Source organism: Dendrobates tinctorius, unplaced genomic scaffold (genome assembly GCF_039654945.1).
Source record: "Dendrobates tinctorius isolate UK_male_01 unplaced genomic scaffold, ASM3965494v1 ptg000032l, whole genome shotgun sequence".
NCBI classification, from domain to species: Eukaryota; Metazoa; Chordata; class Amphibia; order Anura; family Dendrobatidae; genus Dendrobates; species Dendrobates tinctorius.
Genome location: NW_027361700.1, coordinates 21,983,517 through 21,997,897, shown reverse-complemented (window position 1 = coordinate 21,997,897; position 14,381 = coordinate 21,983,517). Strand labels below are relative to the sequence as shown.

Genomic DNA, 14,381 nt, shown 5'->3' with positions numbered 1-14,381 from the left:
GGTTTAATTAAGATTTTTAAAGGAGTCTGTGTCATTCTTTAAATTAAAGGACTTTATTCCAGGTGTCTGTGTTTTCATACAATGTGACTATGAGGTTAGTAATGGGGGCGTCTTAATGAAGCCTCTCCATTACTAACCTTGGGGCTTGACGTCACCTGAAAATACAAAGGTGACATCAGCCTCCCCAACTATCATCCCACTTGCCATCGCTACAGGCAAGTGGGAAGAGTGAGGCTAAGTGCCAGAACTGGCACATCTTAGAGATGTGCCTTTTCTGGGGTGACTGAGAGCTGACATTTTTAGCCTTGGGGGTGAACAGTATCCATGGCCCCTTCCTAGGCTATTAATATCAGCCAGCAGCTGTCTGCATAGCCTTTGCTGGTTATTATAGGGGGACCCTACGTCAATTTTTTAGGGTCCCCCATTTTAATAGCCAGTAAAGGCTACGTATACAGTTGGGAGCTGATATTAATAGCCTGGGAAGCTCTACGGGTATTACCCCATTCCCAGGCTATAAACATCAGCCCCCAGCCGTCGGCTTTACCTCTGTTGGTTACGAAAATTGTGCGGAAGCCCATGCCATTTTTTTCAGAAAAATAATATTTTATTAATTAAATAAATGCACAGTAAGCTGCACACACACTGCACTAATTGTATTTTTCACAGACATCTGTATATCTACCTATTTTATTTGTAGTTACTGTATGTCAATCTTTTCTATCCTGTCGGCTCCTGCAGTGAGTTTACAGTACACGGCAGATGACTTGCCGGCTTTTCTTCAATCTATGAGAGATATATATATATATATATCGTGAGGCAGTGACTGGAGTCATATGTAAGGGTCGCTATCTGTCACCCAGGATGTGCTCAGAAGCGTATTGGATCTGCTCGAGTGCCTTGTGGTCACAGCAGTGTGCCTGTGAGTCACAAGGCAGAATAAAAGTAAGTTTGAACCTGGTCAAGTTATTTTTGACCAAGGATAATGTTCATGAAAATCCGGTATGGGCTTTTATTTTTGAAACGGACTGCAGGAAGGTAGTGGGGTCCAGTCCATTTTCTCCAGCCCAGATCTTACAAGTGGCCCATGGCCACAGAGGGGAATGAAGGAAAAAAAAAACCCCTGCAGGAAGAGTTTTGGGTGTGTCAGTTTTGGTCTTGCAAGGAGACAGAGCAGTTGGTCTGCAGAGTACTTTGTGTGTGAGGCAACACAGGGCCAAGTGGAGCCAAAAGGTCTGGTACCCCCTGCGTACTCGGCAGTGCGGTCGCTCACGGCAACCGGCCACGGACTGTCTTTTGCTTTCCTAGCTGCGATCCGAAGGTTACAGCATGCTGTGCACTGTGTGAGTTTTTTTTTTACATTAAAACACGTTTTGTTTTGAATTTGCTTTGGTCACTGCCTCATCACTGCACAGCGTGGACACCACTGCTTTACATACGGTGGAGAATGCGGGCAGTGTGAACTGTGGCATGCCCCAAAGCATGCTGCATTTAAATGATTAAGCCTGCAAATGCTTCAGTTTAAGCCAGATGACAAAATGGAGGAGCTTTTGAAGCAGTTGATCTTTAGTCAGCAACGGCAGGAGCAGCACAATCATCAGCAGCAAGAGTGTCAGCAGCGGAAAGAGCATCGGCAGCTGGAGCAGTTACAATTGCAATTGTTGTATCAGCAGCAGCAAAAGACTAATGATCTGATTCTGCAGCAGATAGCAGCCATTCGAGAGGCACCCTACCCAGCGACCACGTACCAGTCGGAGGCCCGGTACAAAGTCCGGTCAGCACTGAGGACGACACCCTCTACGAACACACTGCAGAGCGGTAGAGTTTGACGGTGACCCAGTGCGCTGAAGTGGTGGCCCCTTTCTGACGGGAGATGCCCTGAAGGGCTTCCTCAACCTCTGTCAGGACGATGCCCTGGACTATGGGAAGCTGAAAGGTGAGATCCTTGCCAGACTGGGGTTTAATACATATGTGCGGGCCCAACGAGTGTTCCGGCCCAGTCTCAGGCTTATGACTTATTAAAAAATGGCTCCAGCCTGAGACCTTAAACCCGTTCCAGATGGTAGAGAGGGTGGTGGTTGAATGGCTGGTGAGGGCCCTGCCAGCAGCCATGCAGCATTGGGTGGGGCAAGGGGACCCAGGCACTCTGGACCAGGTAGTAGGACTGATAGAGTGGTATACAGCCATTCAGGACTTTATACGGGACATTGCTCCACTGTGGCTGTCACGAAAGGCCCCGCCAGCCCAGGAGACTGGGAAAAGTCCCCGACTCTCTATCGGGGCCAATACTGTTATGAATAGGTCACCAAGGAGGATGGCAGGAACAGGCTAAGCCACCAGGAAACCAGAGAGGTTGGTAAGTCAGCGGATTGCAGACCCCTGATCCTAAGAACACAACTAGCAGTAGCCGTGGAGCGTTCCTACGATGCCCTAGACGCCTCAGCACAGCTGGAGAACTAACTAAGCCTAAAGCCAGAATGGTGAAATCTAAACTGCCCCGGAGCAGATCCCCAAAGGAATAGACAGCCCCCAAACATATATTGTCGGTGAGACAAGATGAAACACAAACACAGGCAGAAAATAGACTGAGCAAATGATGGGGCCCAAACTGTATAGATAGTATCTTTTCTGTCCTGTCCTGTCAGTAATCACGCAAAAACCCTGAAAAATCTAACACATCTGATATACAAAAAACCTGAGGCCACACGACCTCATCCCCGCTAGATCAGCACTCTGGTGTGAACTGGAAGCAAAGCAAAAGAGACCAATATAAACAGGGGACTGAACAAACGAGCACAAGCAGTAACATATGGAGCGGGGCCCAGTGTTGCCCCCAGCAGGGAGTATGCTTTCTTGATATCATTTTGCTGAACTCCCAAAAAAATACATACAGGCCACATATTTTACAATGTGGTATATCTGTGACATGCCTCATCCATCCGTCTGCTAAAAATTTTGGTCATTTTAGCCCTAAATTCCATTTTTCTTTGCTGTCACTCTAGTTATATACAGCACTATGTTGCTTTTTTAAATAAAACAGCCCACATATTTTACAGTGTGATATACAGTATCTGTGACAGGCATCATACATCTGTGTGCTACAAATTTGGGCTTTTTAGGCCGACCTATTCCATTGTTTTTGCTGTCTGTTACAGTACTTAGTGGCATCAATTGACTAAGCAAAACCACATTTGTAACTACAGTCCACATATTTTAAAGTGTGGCTTTCCCGCACACTTATCACATACAAATATGTTCCTAATTCAGCCATTTGTAGTGAACGTTTATAATATTCTAGTCCATTTACAAGGCAAGGGACGGGGAAGTGGCCGTGATGGTCATGGTGCATGCCAAGGCAGAGGCCGAAGACAAGCTTAAATTGGGCCAACAAAAACACCCACATCTTCTCCCTGGACCTTAGGTTCCGAAGTCCTAGGGGACCACAGCAAGACAGCATTATTGAAGCCAGAGTAGTGTGGAAAGGTTGTTGGTTGGATAGTGGATAATAATAACAGTTACATAGCTACCACCACCAGCACCGTGTCTTACACATGGTCAAGTCTGAGTAGCCGTGAATTTGTCCCGCATATTCCTTACCCTGATCCTCCTTCCTCCCACCATGCTGAGTGCCCTGAGACAACTGATATCACATTTGAGCACTCCGAAGAACAGTTCACTTTTCCATTTATATATTTGGGCCTCTCGCCCAGTCCACTTGAAGATGAGATTCCATGTAGTGATGCCCAAATATTTGAGCAGCCATGGTCCAAAGAATGGACGATGATGAGACACATTTGCCAGAAAGTCAGTAGTAGGACCAGGGTGCGGAAGTGGAAGATGAGGTGGTGGATGATATAGTAACTGACCCAATCTGGCAGGAGGACATGCAGAGCGAGGACAGCAGCACACAGGGGGAGGGAGGCATAGCACCCTTTCAGGCAGGAAGAAGCCGTGTGGTAGTTGCAGACAGAAGGTGGGCAACCATTCCCCGTAACACCAACATGATGGAAGTTGCCAGTCCAACTGTTAGGTCTTCCCGAGTATGTTTTTTTTTAAAGACTTTTAAAATTAAGAAATTCAGGCCACATATTGAACAGTCTGGTAATGCTGTCAGACGTCTGATGTATTTGTGGATCCTAAATTGTGGCAATTCAGGACTACATTCCACTGTATTTGCTGTCTGTTACCCTAGTTCTCTACACTATTTTTGGGTAAAAATACAGACCAAATATTGAACAGTGTGGTATCTTGGTAAAAAATACTTCTGTTTCAAGTTGTTATGGCTGCTTCATGACTGTCTTAAATGCTCCAACTACTACCACCATCATCTTCTGTCTAGAGTGTCACTGCATAGATAGAAAGTCTGAGGAGCAAAGGGTGAATGCTTGGGTGGTGTTGTACACTGTCTCTGGATTACAAAGGCAAAATGTTCTAGATGAAATCATGAATGGAAGAGCCGGAGGAAGAGCACCTGGAAGAGCACAGGGCCAGGACTCGCAACTACTGAAGCTTGGTGTTCCTGGGCCGCATTCTGACAAGCCATCACCTACTAATACTGAACTTGTTGGACGATGACGTCAAAAAGGAGCCCCTGCATTTTCTACAAAAGAAGCTAGAGATTGTGACATTTTGGCTGCATTTCAAGAGGTGTCAATTGGAGAGCGTGTTGGTCGTAGATGTGACTTCTACACCACCACCCGAGCTGCTGCCTCTCCACCAACCGAGGTGCCGCACCCCCGAACTTCTGTCTCTTTCCCATTATCCTGCAGACTGTAAGTCCGCAAGGACAACGTCCTCTCCCCTCTGTACCAGTCTGTCATTTTAAATTTGTGAACTGTAAACGATATCTATTACTTTCATATAATCATAGAATCGTAGAGTTGGAAGGGACCTCCTGGGCCATCTGGTCCAACCCCCTGCTCAAAGCAGGATTCGCTAAATCATCCCAGTCAGATGTCTGTCCAGCCTCTGTTTGAAGACTTCCATTGAAGGAGAACTCACCACTTCTCGTGGCAGCCTGTTCCACTCATTGATCACTCTAACTGTCAAAAAGTTTTTTCTAATATCTAATCTGTGTCTCCTCCCATTCAGTTTCATCCCATTGCTTCTAGTCTTTCCTTGTGCAAATGAGAATAAAGTTGATCCTTCTACAATGTGACAGTCCTTTAGATATTTGTATGTAACCCCTTCTCATCTTCAGCACCATGGAATAAATGGTGCTATATAACTAAATAATAATTATAATAATACTATATGGGTGTTTCCACTTGACAATCCATCCAACATATTATTGAATCAAAATCTAGTTTTTCTGACAACTCTGTTCTGCAGTGCACAAACTATGTCAAATTGTTCGCTAAACCCAAGTGGGTTTTGGCACAGTGTCATGTTGACTACAGTCCCGAGATGTTATCTAGATCCCTAATCTCACCTCTACTTTACCAGCATGATGAATTAATTGGAAAAGCATGTGGTATTGATGGAGCTGTTGGTTTCTTGCCAAAGAAAATCAATAAGATCAATGAGGTGGGTTAGCCGCACACGGAATGGAGAAATAGTAAAGATGACAATTATTTTCACATTTGAGTTTAAACATACTTCAACTTGTTTTAACTTTTTCAACATTATATTCGGAAGACTGCGTCCCCTGCTTCCTGGGGGAAGGAATAGTGGAACGGACAGGTCCCATTACCCATGAAGAGGGGGTGTGTTTAGACAGGGAACCTGTGCGGAAGGTGTGGGAAAAAAATGAAAGCATGAGTGAGTCCACAGCTGTGAGCATGAAGGGAGGCAGTGCACTACGCACCCAAAGCGCCAACGTTGCGGTGAACTGCAGCAGACAGACAGACCCGGTGACCTACAGGCAGGGGGCCAGCTTAACAAAAAGCTGGCATGACAGCATAGATAATTGGTGTGGACAAGCAGCGCATAAGAGGCTGAGCAGCGTGCTTCGTCCTTAGAGCACTGGCGCTGCAAACAACTGTTCACTATGTTGATATCTACCCCCAGGGGAAAATGTTTGCCAGCCAGTGTATGGGTATTACAAGTCTAGGAGACCCGCTCCTTTAAATTGAGCATAGTTTTTAATCAGGCCTTCTTCCACGCGTCATCATCCACCACCACTAGATTTCCAGGGTTAATGTGTTCCGTGCTGCTACAGGCAGTGTCGAATTCCTAACAAGGGTGGGTGGTTATGCTGGGTGTAAAATACTTGCTATGGAAAAGGTTGAAGTGTACACTATAGGGGAAAATGTTTGCCAGCCAATTACACTTAGTGTATGGGAATTACAAGTCTAGGAGACCCGCTCCTTTAAATTGGGCATAGTTTTTAATCAGGCCTTCCTTCACGTGTCATCATCCACCGAAACTAGATCACCAGGGTTAACGTGTTCCATGCTGCTACAGCCAGTGTCGAATTCCTAACAAGGGTGGGTGGTTATGCTGAGCATAAAATACTTGTTATGGAAAAGATTGAGGTGTACCCCACAGGGGAAAATGTTTGCAAGCCAATACACTTAGTGTATGGGCATTACAAGTCTAGGAGACCCACTGCTTTTTAATGGGACATTTTTTTTTATGAGGCCCTCCTCCATGTTTCTTCCAAAGGGGGATTGGGGTTATTGGGGTGCATATGACTTGGCAGCAGGGCAGGCCTTGCTGTCAATGCATAAGAAAAGAGTATGGGAGTACAAAATGAAAAATGTGAAGTGGATTTTCCTGTCCTGTGCCTATTCAGTACCTGGATTCAAAGGCATATTGGGGTGAATATGACTTGGTAGCAGGGCACGCCTTGCAGTCAATACATAAGAAAACAGAATGGGAGTACAACATAAATAATGTTTAGTGGATTTTCCGGTGGCCATCCAGTACGTGGCTTGAAAAGCTTATTGGGGTGCATGTAACTTTGGGCAAGCCAGGCCTTGCATTCAATGCAACATTTTTTCAGGAAGTTCTCCTGTTGTGAATTCTCTTGATCTGACTTCTGAGTCGGGGCTCCCTCCGGTGGTTACTGTGGGTAGTGGAGCTGGCTGGGTTGACAGAAGTCTGCCACCTGACGACGATGATTGGAAGTCAGGGGTTACTGATTGGGAGTATTTAAGTGAGCAGGCTTCCCTCAGTTGCTGCTGGTGATTTGGTTTCTTCCTGTGCATTTTGAGGTCTGCTGTCTCCTGCCTGATCCTGCATTTTTCAGTTAAGTTGTTCATTTGCTTATCCTTGGCATCTGATCTGGTTTTGCCTTTTTCTGCTTTGCTGTGAGGGTTCAGCGTGCTCCCTGCTGGGGCAGTGCTGGACCCCACTCCATATTTTACAGCTGGTGTCAGTTTGTTCAGTCCCTTGTTATATTAGTCTCTTTTGCTTTGCTGCCAGTTCACACCAGAATGCTGATATAGCGGGGGAGAGGTTGTCAGACCTCAGTGTTTTTGTGCATCAGATGTGTTGGATTTTTTAGTGTTTTTCGTGATTGCAGACAGTGTCTTTCCTGTCCTTTTCTGTCTAGACAGTTTGGGCCCGATCATTTGCTCAGTCTATTTTCTGCCTGTGTTTGTGCCTCATCTTGTCTCACCGACAATATATGTTGGGGGCTATCTATTCCTTTGGGGTTCTACTCCGGGGCAGTTTAGATTTCACCTTTCTTGCTTTAGGCTTAGTTAGCTATCTGGCTGTGCCGAGGCGTCTAAGGCATCGTAGGTACGCCCCACGGCTACTGCTAGTTGTGTTGTTTGGATTAGGGGTCTGCAATCTGCTGAGTTACCAAACTTTCTGGCTTCCTGGTGGCCTAGCCTATTCATGCCATTCTCCTCGGTGACCTATTCACAACACCCTCCTGTACCTCTCATGAAAGAGGTATTGGGGTGCGTCATAATTCTTGGCAGACCATCCACTCACTGCATAGGAAACAACAGCATAGGAGACCCACTGTTTAATAATGGCCCTTTAAGAAGATTAATGCTGCCTGATGCCCCTGTAAAAATAGGCTCTGTGACTTTAAGAGTCCCTCCTTTATAAATGAAACAAGATGTGTCTGCTTATGTGTCACACATCCCAGGTAGGGTTGTTAAATGTTACAATGACATTTCCCAAGTGTATGCATTTGTATTGGTTGAAAGCAATGCTAAAGTTGCAAAACGCATTTTGATGCATTTTTGGCTTAGACAAAAGTCAGTAACCTGGAAAGGATGTTCCTTAACATATTTCCCAGCAAAATCCATTTTGGTTTAGTTTTTGTAGTTTTTTTGTGTGCCTGTAAAAAGGGAGTGAAACTCTGACAACATTGTTTAGAGCTGTGACCTAGGAGTCAAAAATGCTTCCAGGGCATTTGCCATGATGTTCCCGTGACATTTGAGCAGTGTTTCCATCATTTTCAGATGTTTTTAGACCTTAAAAGGACCTCCGGGGGAATTGCAGTAAAAATGCTCGGGTTTCCCATACACTTACATTGGGCTTGTTGTTCTGTCTGAGTACCCAAGTATTCCAATTTGCTCGACCCGAGCAATGAGCACCCGAGCATTTTAGTGCTCGCTCATCACTATTGGCGATGTCAAGAGCCTGGACATGTGGTTTCCAATTGTCCCCGAACAACCGAACCCATGGACTGCGGGTATACCCGCCATGTATCTATGTATGCCCAGCCAGTCTGCACTCCCACTACAGACCCTGCCGGTACCGAACCTCAGCTGTGCGAGGTACTCATTAATGGATACCAGACGGATGCTCTCTTGGACTCGGGGAGCTTGATGACCGTGGTACAGGGGTCCCTGGTTGCTGGGGACAGTCCTAATGGACAGACGGTGGAGTAGTGTGCATACGTGGGGACCTCCGAGAGTACCTGACTGCAGAGATCACGTTCTCTTCCCCGTGTGGGGAGATAAAACATGTGGTGGGAGTGGTGAAGACTCTTCCATATGGGACTGTATAGGGAAGAGACATTCCCCTGTTCTGGTCAGACCAGGGTTAACCCTCTCAGGGTAAATTGTATTTCGGGTGCAGAACCCGAAGATCCCGAGTCAGGGATACCTGCCATAGGGGTCGCCAACATAGGGACAAAGTGTAACCTCGATAGGTTTCCCCTATAGGTATTGGCAGTAGAAGTTGAGGAGACCCCACCGATCCCTGAGCTGTAGGTGTCACTTGGTAAGTTCGGGACTGTCCAGCTCCAGGATTCCGCTCTGACCTGGGCCTGGGAAAGAGTAATCGAGGTGAATGAGGTGGCTCAACAACCGGGTGTGGAGGAGTTTCCCCTAGATTATGATCAACCAGGAGTTACTGTACAGGGTTGATAAAATCAGGGGTGAGGTGGTAGGATTGGGGCACTATCAGTTCTATCGTCGGGCGGTGCTCGACATGGCTCACTCACAGGCTGGGAGGGCATTTGGGGGCCAAAAAGACGCTGGAGCGCATACTGCAGTGTTTTTTTGGCCTGGTGTCTATGCTGAGGTCCAAAGTTACTGCGAAATGAGTGTCAACTAACCTCACCCACTATGAACTACCAGAGTGCATTGGAGCCCCTGCCCCTTATAAAGGTATATTTTGAGCGGATTGCGATGGATCCCATAGGACCCAGAGTAAAATCCGCCCGGGGCCACCAGCACATATTAGTAGTTGTAGACTACTCCACCCGGTACCCAGAGGCGATACTTCTCCGGCACACTTCGGCTAAACTAATAGCCTGTGAACTATTTGCCATGTTTTGTCACCTTGGGCTACCCAAGGAGATCCTTACGGATCAGGGAACTCCTTTTATGTCTAAGATGACCAGGGAGCTATGTAAGCTGCTCTGGATTAAACAGCTACATACGTCGGTGTACCATCCACAAACCGACGGGTTGGTGGAGAGGTTTAATAAGACCCTCAAAGCCATGCTCAAAAAGGTGGTCGCCAAGGATGGGAGAGATTGGGACCTCTTATTGCCCTATCTGTTCGCCATCTGCGAGGTATCACAGGCATCCACAGGGTTCTCCCCATTTGAGCTATTGTATGGCAGGCACCCGAGGGGACTGCTGGAAGTTGCAAAAGAGACATGGGAACAGGAGCCCACTCCACATTAGAGAGTCATCGAGTATGTGGCAAATATGCAGGATCGGATTGCGGCCGTGAGGCCCATAGTAAATGAGCATATGCTGGATGCCCAGGCCGCACGTATAATAAAAGGGCTACGGTCAGGACCTTTAAAGACGGAGATGGAGTGTTGGTACCAATATCCACCCAAGAGAGTAAGCTCATGGCCAAATGGCAAGGGCCTTATGAGGTACCGGGGGAAGTGAATTATAGAGTGTACCAACCTGGAATAAGGAAACCCGAGCAACTGTACCATGTAAACCTGATAAAGGCCTGGAAGGACCGGGAATGTTTGGTCATAGAGGGCGACTCCAGTCATACCAATGGGGGTCCCTCTGGCACTGGCCAAGGATACAGCCGGGTGTGAGGTAAAAGTAAATGATGCCCCCACAAAACGGCAGTGATGGGAGGCTCGAGCTTTCGTGCAGCGGAGTACAGATGTATTCTCAGAGTTGCGAACCTCAGTGATTCAGCATGACATTGTCACCGAGCCCCAGGTAAAGGTACAGTTGAAACCATACCGAGTGCCAGAAGCCCAGAGGCAAGCCACAGCGGCTAAAGTGAAGCAAATGCTTCAATTGGGAGTCATTGAAGAGTCCTGGAGTGAGTGGGCTAGCCACATTGTGTTAATACCTAAACCGGACTGGTTGTTACGCTTCTGTAATGACTTCAGGAAGTTAAATGAGGTATCAAAATTTGACCTCTGTCCAATGCCTTGGGTGGACGAGCTAATTGAAAGACTGGGGAAGGCCCAGTACTTTACCACAGGATACTTGTAGGTCCCCCTGACAGAATCGGCTAAAGAGAATAACGCATTTATCATGCCAGTGGGTCTATTTCATTATGTCGTCTTGCCCTTTGGGTTACATAGTGTTCCGGCCACATTCCTGAGGCTGGTGAACATAGTGTTAGAACCGCATCGGAAATATGCATCGGCCTATTTAGACGACATAGTTATCTTTAGTACCAACTGGGAAACCCACCTGTCCCAGGTACAAGCCGTGCTAGAGTCGCTCAGAATCGCAGGGTTAACAGCAAACCCAAAGAAATGCACAATAGGGCTCACGGAAGCTCGGTACTTAGGTTACGTGATCTGCTGCAGGGTGATCAAACCCCAAGTAAATAAAATTGAGGCCATCCAAAACTGGCCCAAGCCTTTAAGTACCAAACAGGTGAGGGCATTCCTTGGCATCATTGGGTACTACCGCTGGTTTATTCCCAATTTTGCGGGGAAATCAAAACCCGTAATGGACCTGTTAAAAAGTAAGAAGACAGTGATGGTCCGATGGAATCCTCAAGCGGAGGAAGCCTGAAGTCAGCGTTGTGTAGACAGCCAGTGCTTATCAGCCCCGACTTCAAGAAGACGTTTATTGTACAAACTGATGCCTAGGAGTGGTGCTGTCGCAAGAGGTGAACGGGGATGAGCATACAGTCACCTACTTGAACAGGAAACTGACACCGACAGAAAAAAACTATAGCGTAATTGAGGAGTGCGTGGCAATTAAATGGGCCTTGGAGTCCCTACGCTATTTGCTCGGGAGTCAGTTTTGTTTGGTAACAGACCATTCACCCCTTGTTTGGATGAGAAACGCAAAAGAGAAGAATGCCCGAGTCACCAGTTGGTTCCTGTCCCTACAAAACTTTAGTTTTTCAGTGGAACATCGGGCAGGGAAATCACAAGGAAATGAGGATGTCCTGTCACGGGCCCCCTGTATGGTGACAAATGTTCAACCCCACAAGTTTGAACACATGTGAGGCAGTGACCAGAGTCATATGTGAGGGTCGCTATGTGTTCCCCAGGATGCGCTCAGAAGCATATTAGATCTGCTGGAGTGCCTTTTGGTCACAGCAGTGTGCCTGTGAGTCACAAGGCAGAAAAAAGTAAGTTTGAACCTGGTCAAATTATTTTTGACCAAGGAGCTTGTTCAGGAAAACCCAGTATGGGCTTTTATTTTTGAAATGGACAGCAGGAAGGTAGTGGGGCCAGTCTGTTTCCTCCAGCCCAGATCTTATAAGTGGCCCATGGCCACAGAGTGGAGTGAAGGAAAAAAAACCCTGCAGGAAGAGTATTGGGTGTGTCGGTTTTGGAGACAGAGCAGTTGGTCTGCAGAGCACTCTATGTGTGAGGCAACACAGGGCCAAGCGGAGCCAAAAGGTCTGCCACCCCTGTGTACGTGGCAGAGCGGTCGCTCCCGGCAACCGGCCCGTCTTTTGCTTTCCCGGCTGCAATCCGGAGGATACAGCGTGCTGTGCACTATGTGAGTTTTTGGATTCTAACCTGTCACACTGTGATATTACTGTATGCAACACATGAATTACCAGCTTTTCTTCTATGTATCTATGTAATACATATATATATGTATGTGTCATTTGACATCTATATATCTACGTATTCTTTGTGTATAAATCTATTCACATGAATTGACGGCTTTTACAAGAAGATCGGTGTGTAAAAATCGGACAGCACTTGCATAGAATGAGAAGCTACGTGCAGGCTCAGTAACAAGCGGTGACGTCACAGAGCCTGTGCACGCTGCTTCCATTCATTCTCCAGTAGTATACAGTCGGAGTGGTAGCATTAGCACCGCTCCGACTGTTAACTGATTAACCTCCTGAGATGGATTTACGCTGTGGGACTTGACTGATCACCAGACAGGTATGGATATTGTTGGTTTATTATTTTATAATTTTTTTCAGGAGAACGATGGCGTCGATATGGAATTAGGAGTATAATAAAGCTTTAAACACTGTGTGTGGTGTATTCTTTCATTAAAATACTTTGTTCTTATTGTGTGTGTGTTTATTTAACCCTTGTATAACTCTAGGAATAGTAATGGAGAGGTGTCTTATTGACACCTCTCCATTACTAATCCGGGTTTAATGTCACCTTACAATAGAAAGGTGACATTATCCCCTTATGACCCCACTTGCCATCACTACAGGGCAAGTGGGAAGAACCTGACAAAGCTCCAGAATCGGTGCATTTAATAGATGCACCTTTTCTGGGCAGCTGGGGGATGCTGTTTTTAGGCTGTGGGGGGCCAAGATCAATGGCCCCTTACCAGCCTGAGAATAGCAGCCCCCAGCTGTGAGTTTTGTTGGGTTGGTTCACAAAGAGACAGGGACCCCACGTGGCATGGCAGGGCTCGGAAGGGAAGCAGGACTGTTTGACTATTTGAACCCAAAATTGTCTGGAATCGACAGCAGATGACATGTTGCATTTGGAGAGCCCCTAATGTGCTTAAACACAGGCACAGGAAATCCCTCTAACGTGACCCCATTTTGGAAAGTATACCCCTCAAGGATTTTATCCAGGGGTATTATAAGGATTTTGAAACCACAGGTACAGCACAGAATTTGATAACATTGGGTCTTCAAATTGAATATGTCGTCATTAGTGCTGAGTGCAAGTGTTCGCTACATGAGTTTCCATCAGGTGCTAGGGTATTTTTTTTCAGGAAGAGGAGGTGGAGGGCCAGGGGATGGAGCAGAAGGGCACTGGGGATAGCGGATTAACCAGATGAGGAAATTATTTCTCTCTCATCTGACATGTATATCATGTCAGAAGAGAGAAATTATTTTTATAGTGGACACACTTTTTTTTATTGCCATTATTCAATGATGAAAAAAATCCCTGACCGTGTTCTTCAGGCGAGACCTGGAGATTTTCGAACTCTGGGGGGTGGTATACCCTTATTCCCAGTCGCCATTTTAAAACGGCGATGAGGGAATAAGGCCCCTTAGTGGACGCTGTTTTAATACTGTAGGGATGTGACTCGCTCAGGTGCAGCGGGAGACAATCATGAGGCAGGTTCTTCCCAAAATTCATGAGGTTTATTTGCTCCATAAACCATAAATCAGCGTATCACCAAAATAGCCTCTAGCTTAGGCACAAAAGAACATAAACGTCCGTGGCTTCAGACTCGGACCGAGAGTCTCAGCACATGCTGGGAGGTGTAGTCCTCCCCATATACAACCTCTGTAGTGTCCCGCCTGGACACATGGAAGTCTGTCCACACTCAGACAGACTCCCTCCACACTCTCTCACATGTGCCAAACACCTCAATTACATAGCCCTGTAACCACACCCACAGGTGATCACATGACTATGACATCACTAAAGGTTGTATAGACACACACAGGCTTTCCTGACACAGTGTAACAGAAAGATCAGCAGTATCTCTGCTGATCAATACACCCTGGAGCCTGCATCCCAAGGCCACCCACCTTGAGACCCATAATGGTCATTTAGGACCCTGCTCCTGTTACCACACTGAATGTGCCTGTACACCCGTCCTGGGACACCCACACAGCACCCCCTAGCTGAC

At 46.7% G+C, this 14,381-nt stretch overlaps 1 protein-coding gene across 1 annotated transcript in view; it reads right to left on the bottom strand.

The window, feature by feature from the left end:
• The window catches only part of ZPBP2 (zona pellucida binding protein 2), a 202,157-nt gene that overhangs the window by 92,391 nt on the left and 95,385 nt on the right, over window positions 1-14,381 (bottom strand). The window contains exon 4 of the mRNA XM_073572279.1: window positions 10,687-10,851. Within this exon, the coding sequence (XP_073428380.1) occupies window positions 10,687-10,851 (165 nt within the window). The remainder of the gene's footprint in view (window positions 1-10,686; window positions 10,852-14,381) is intronic.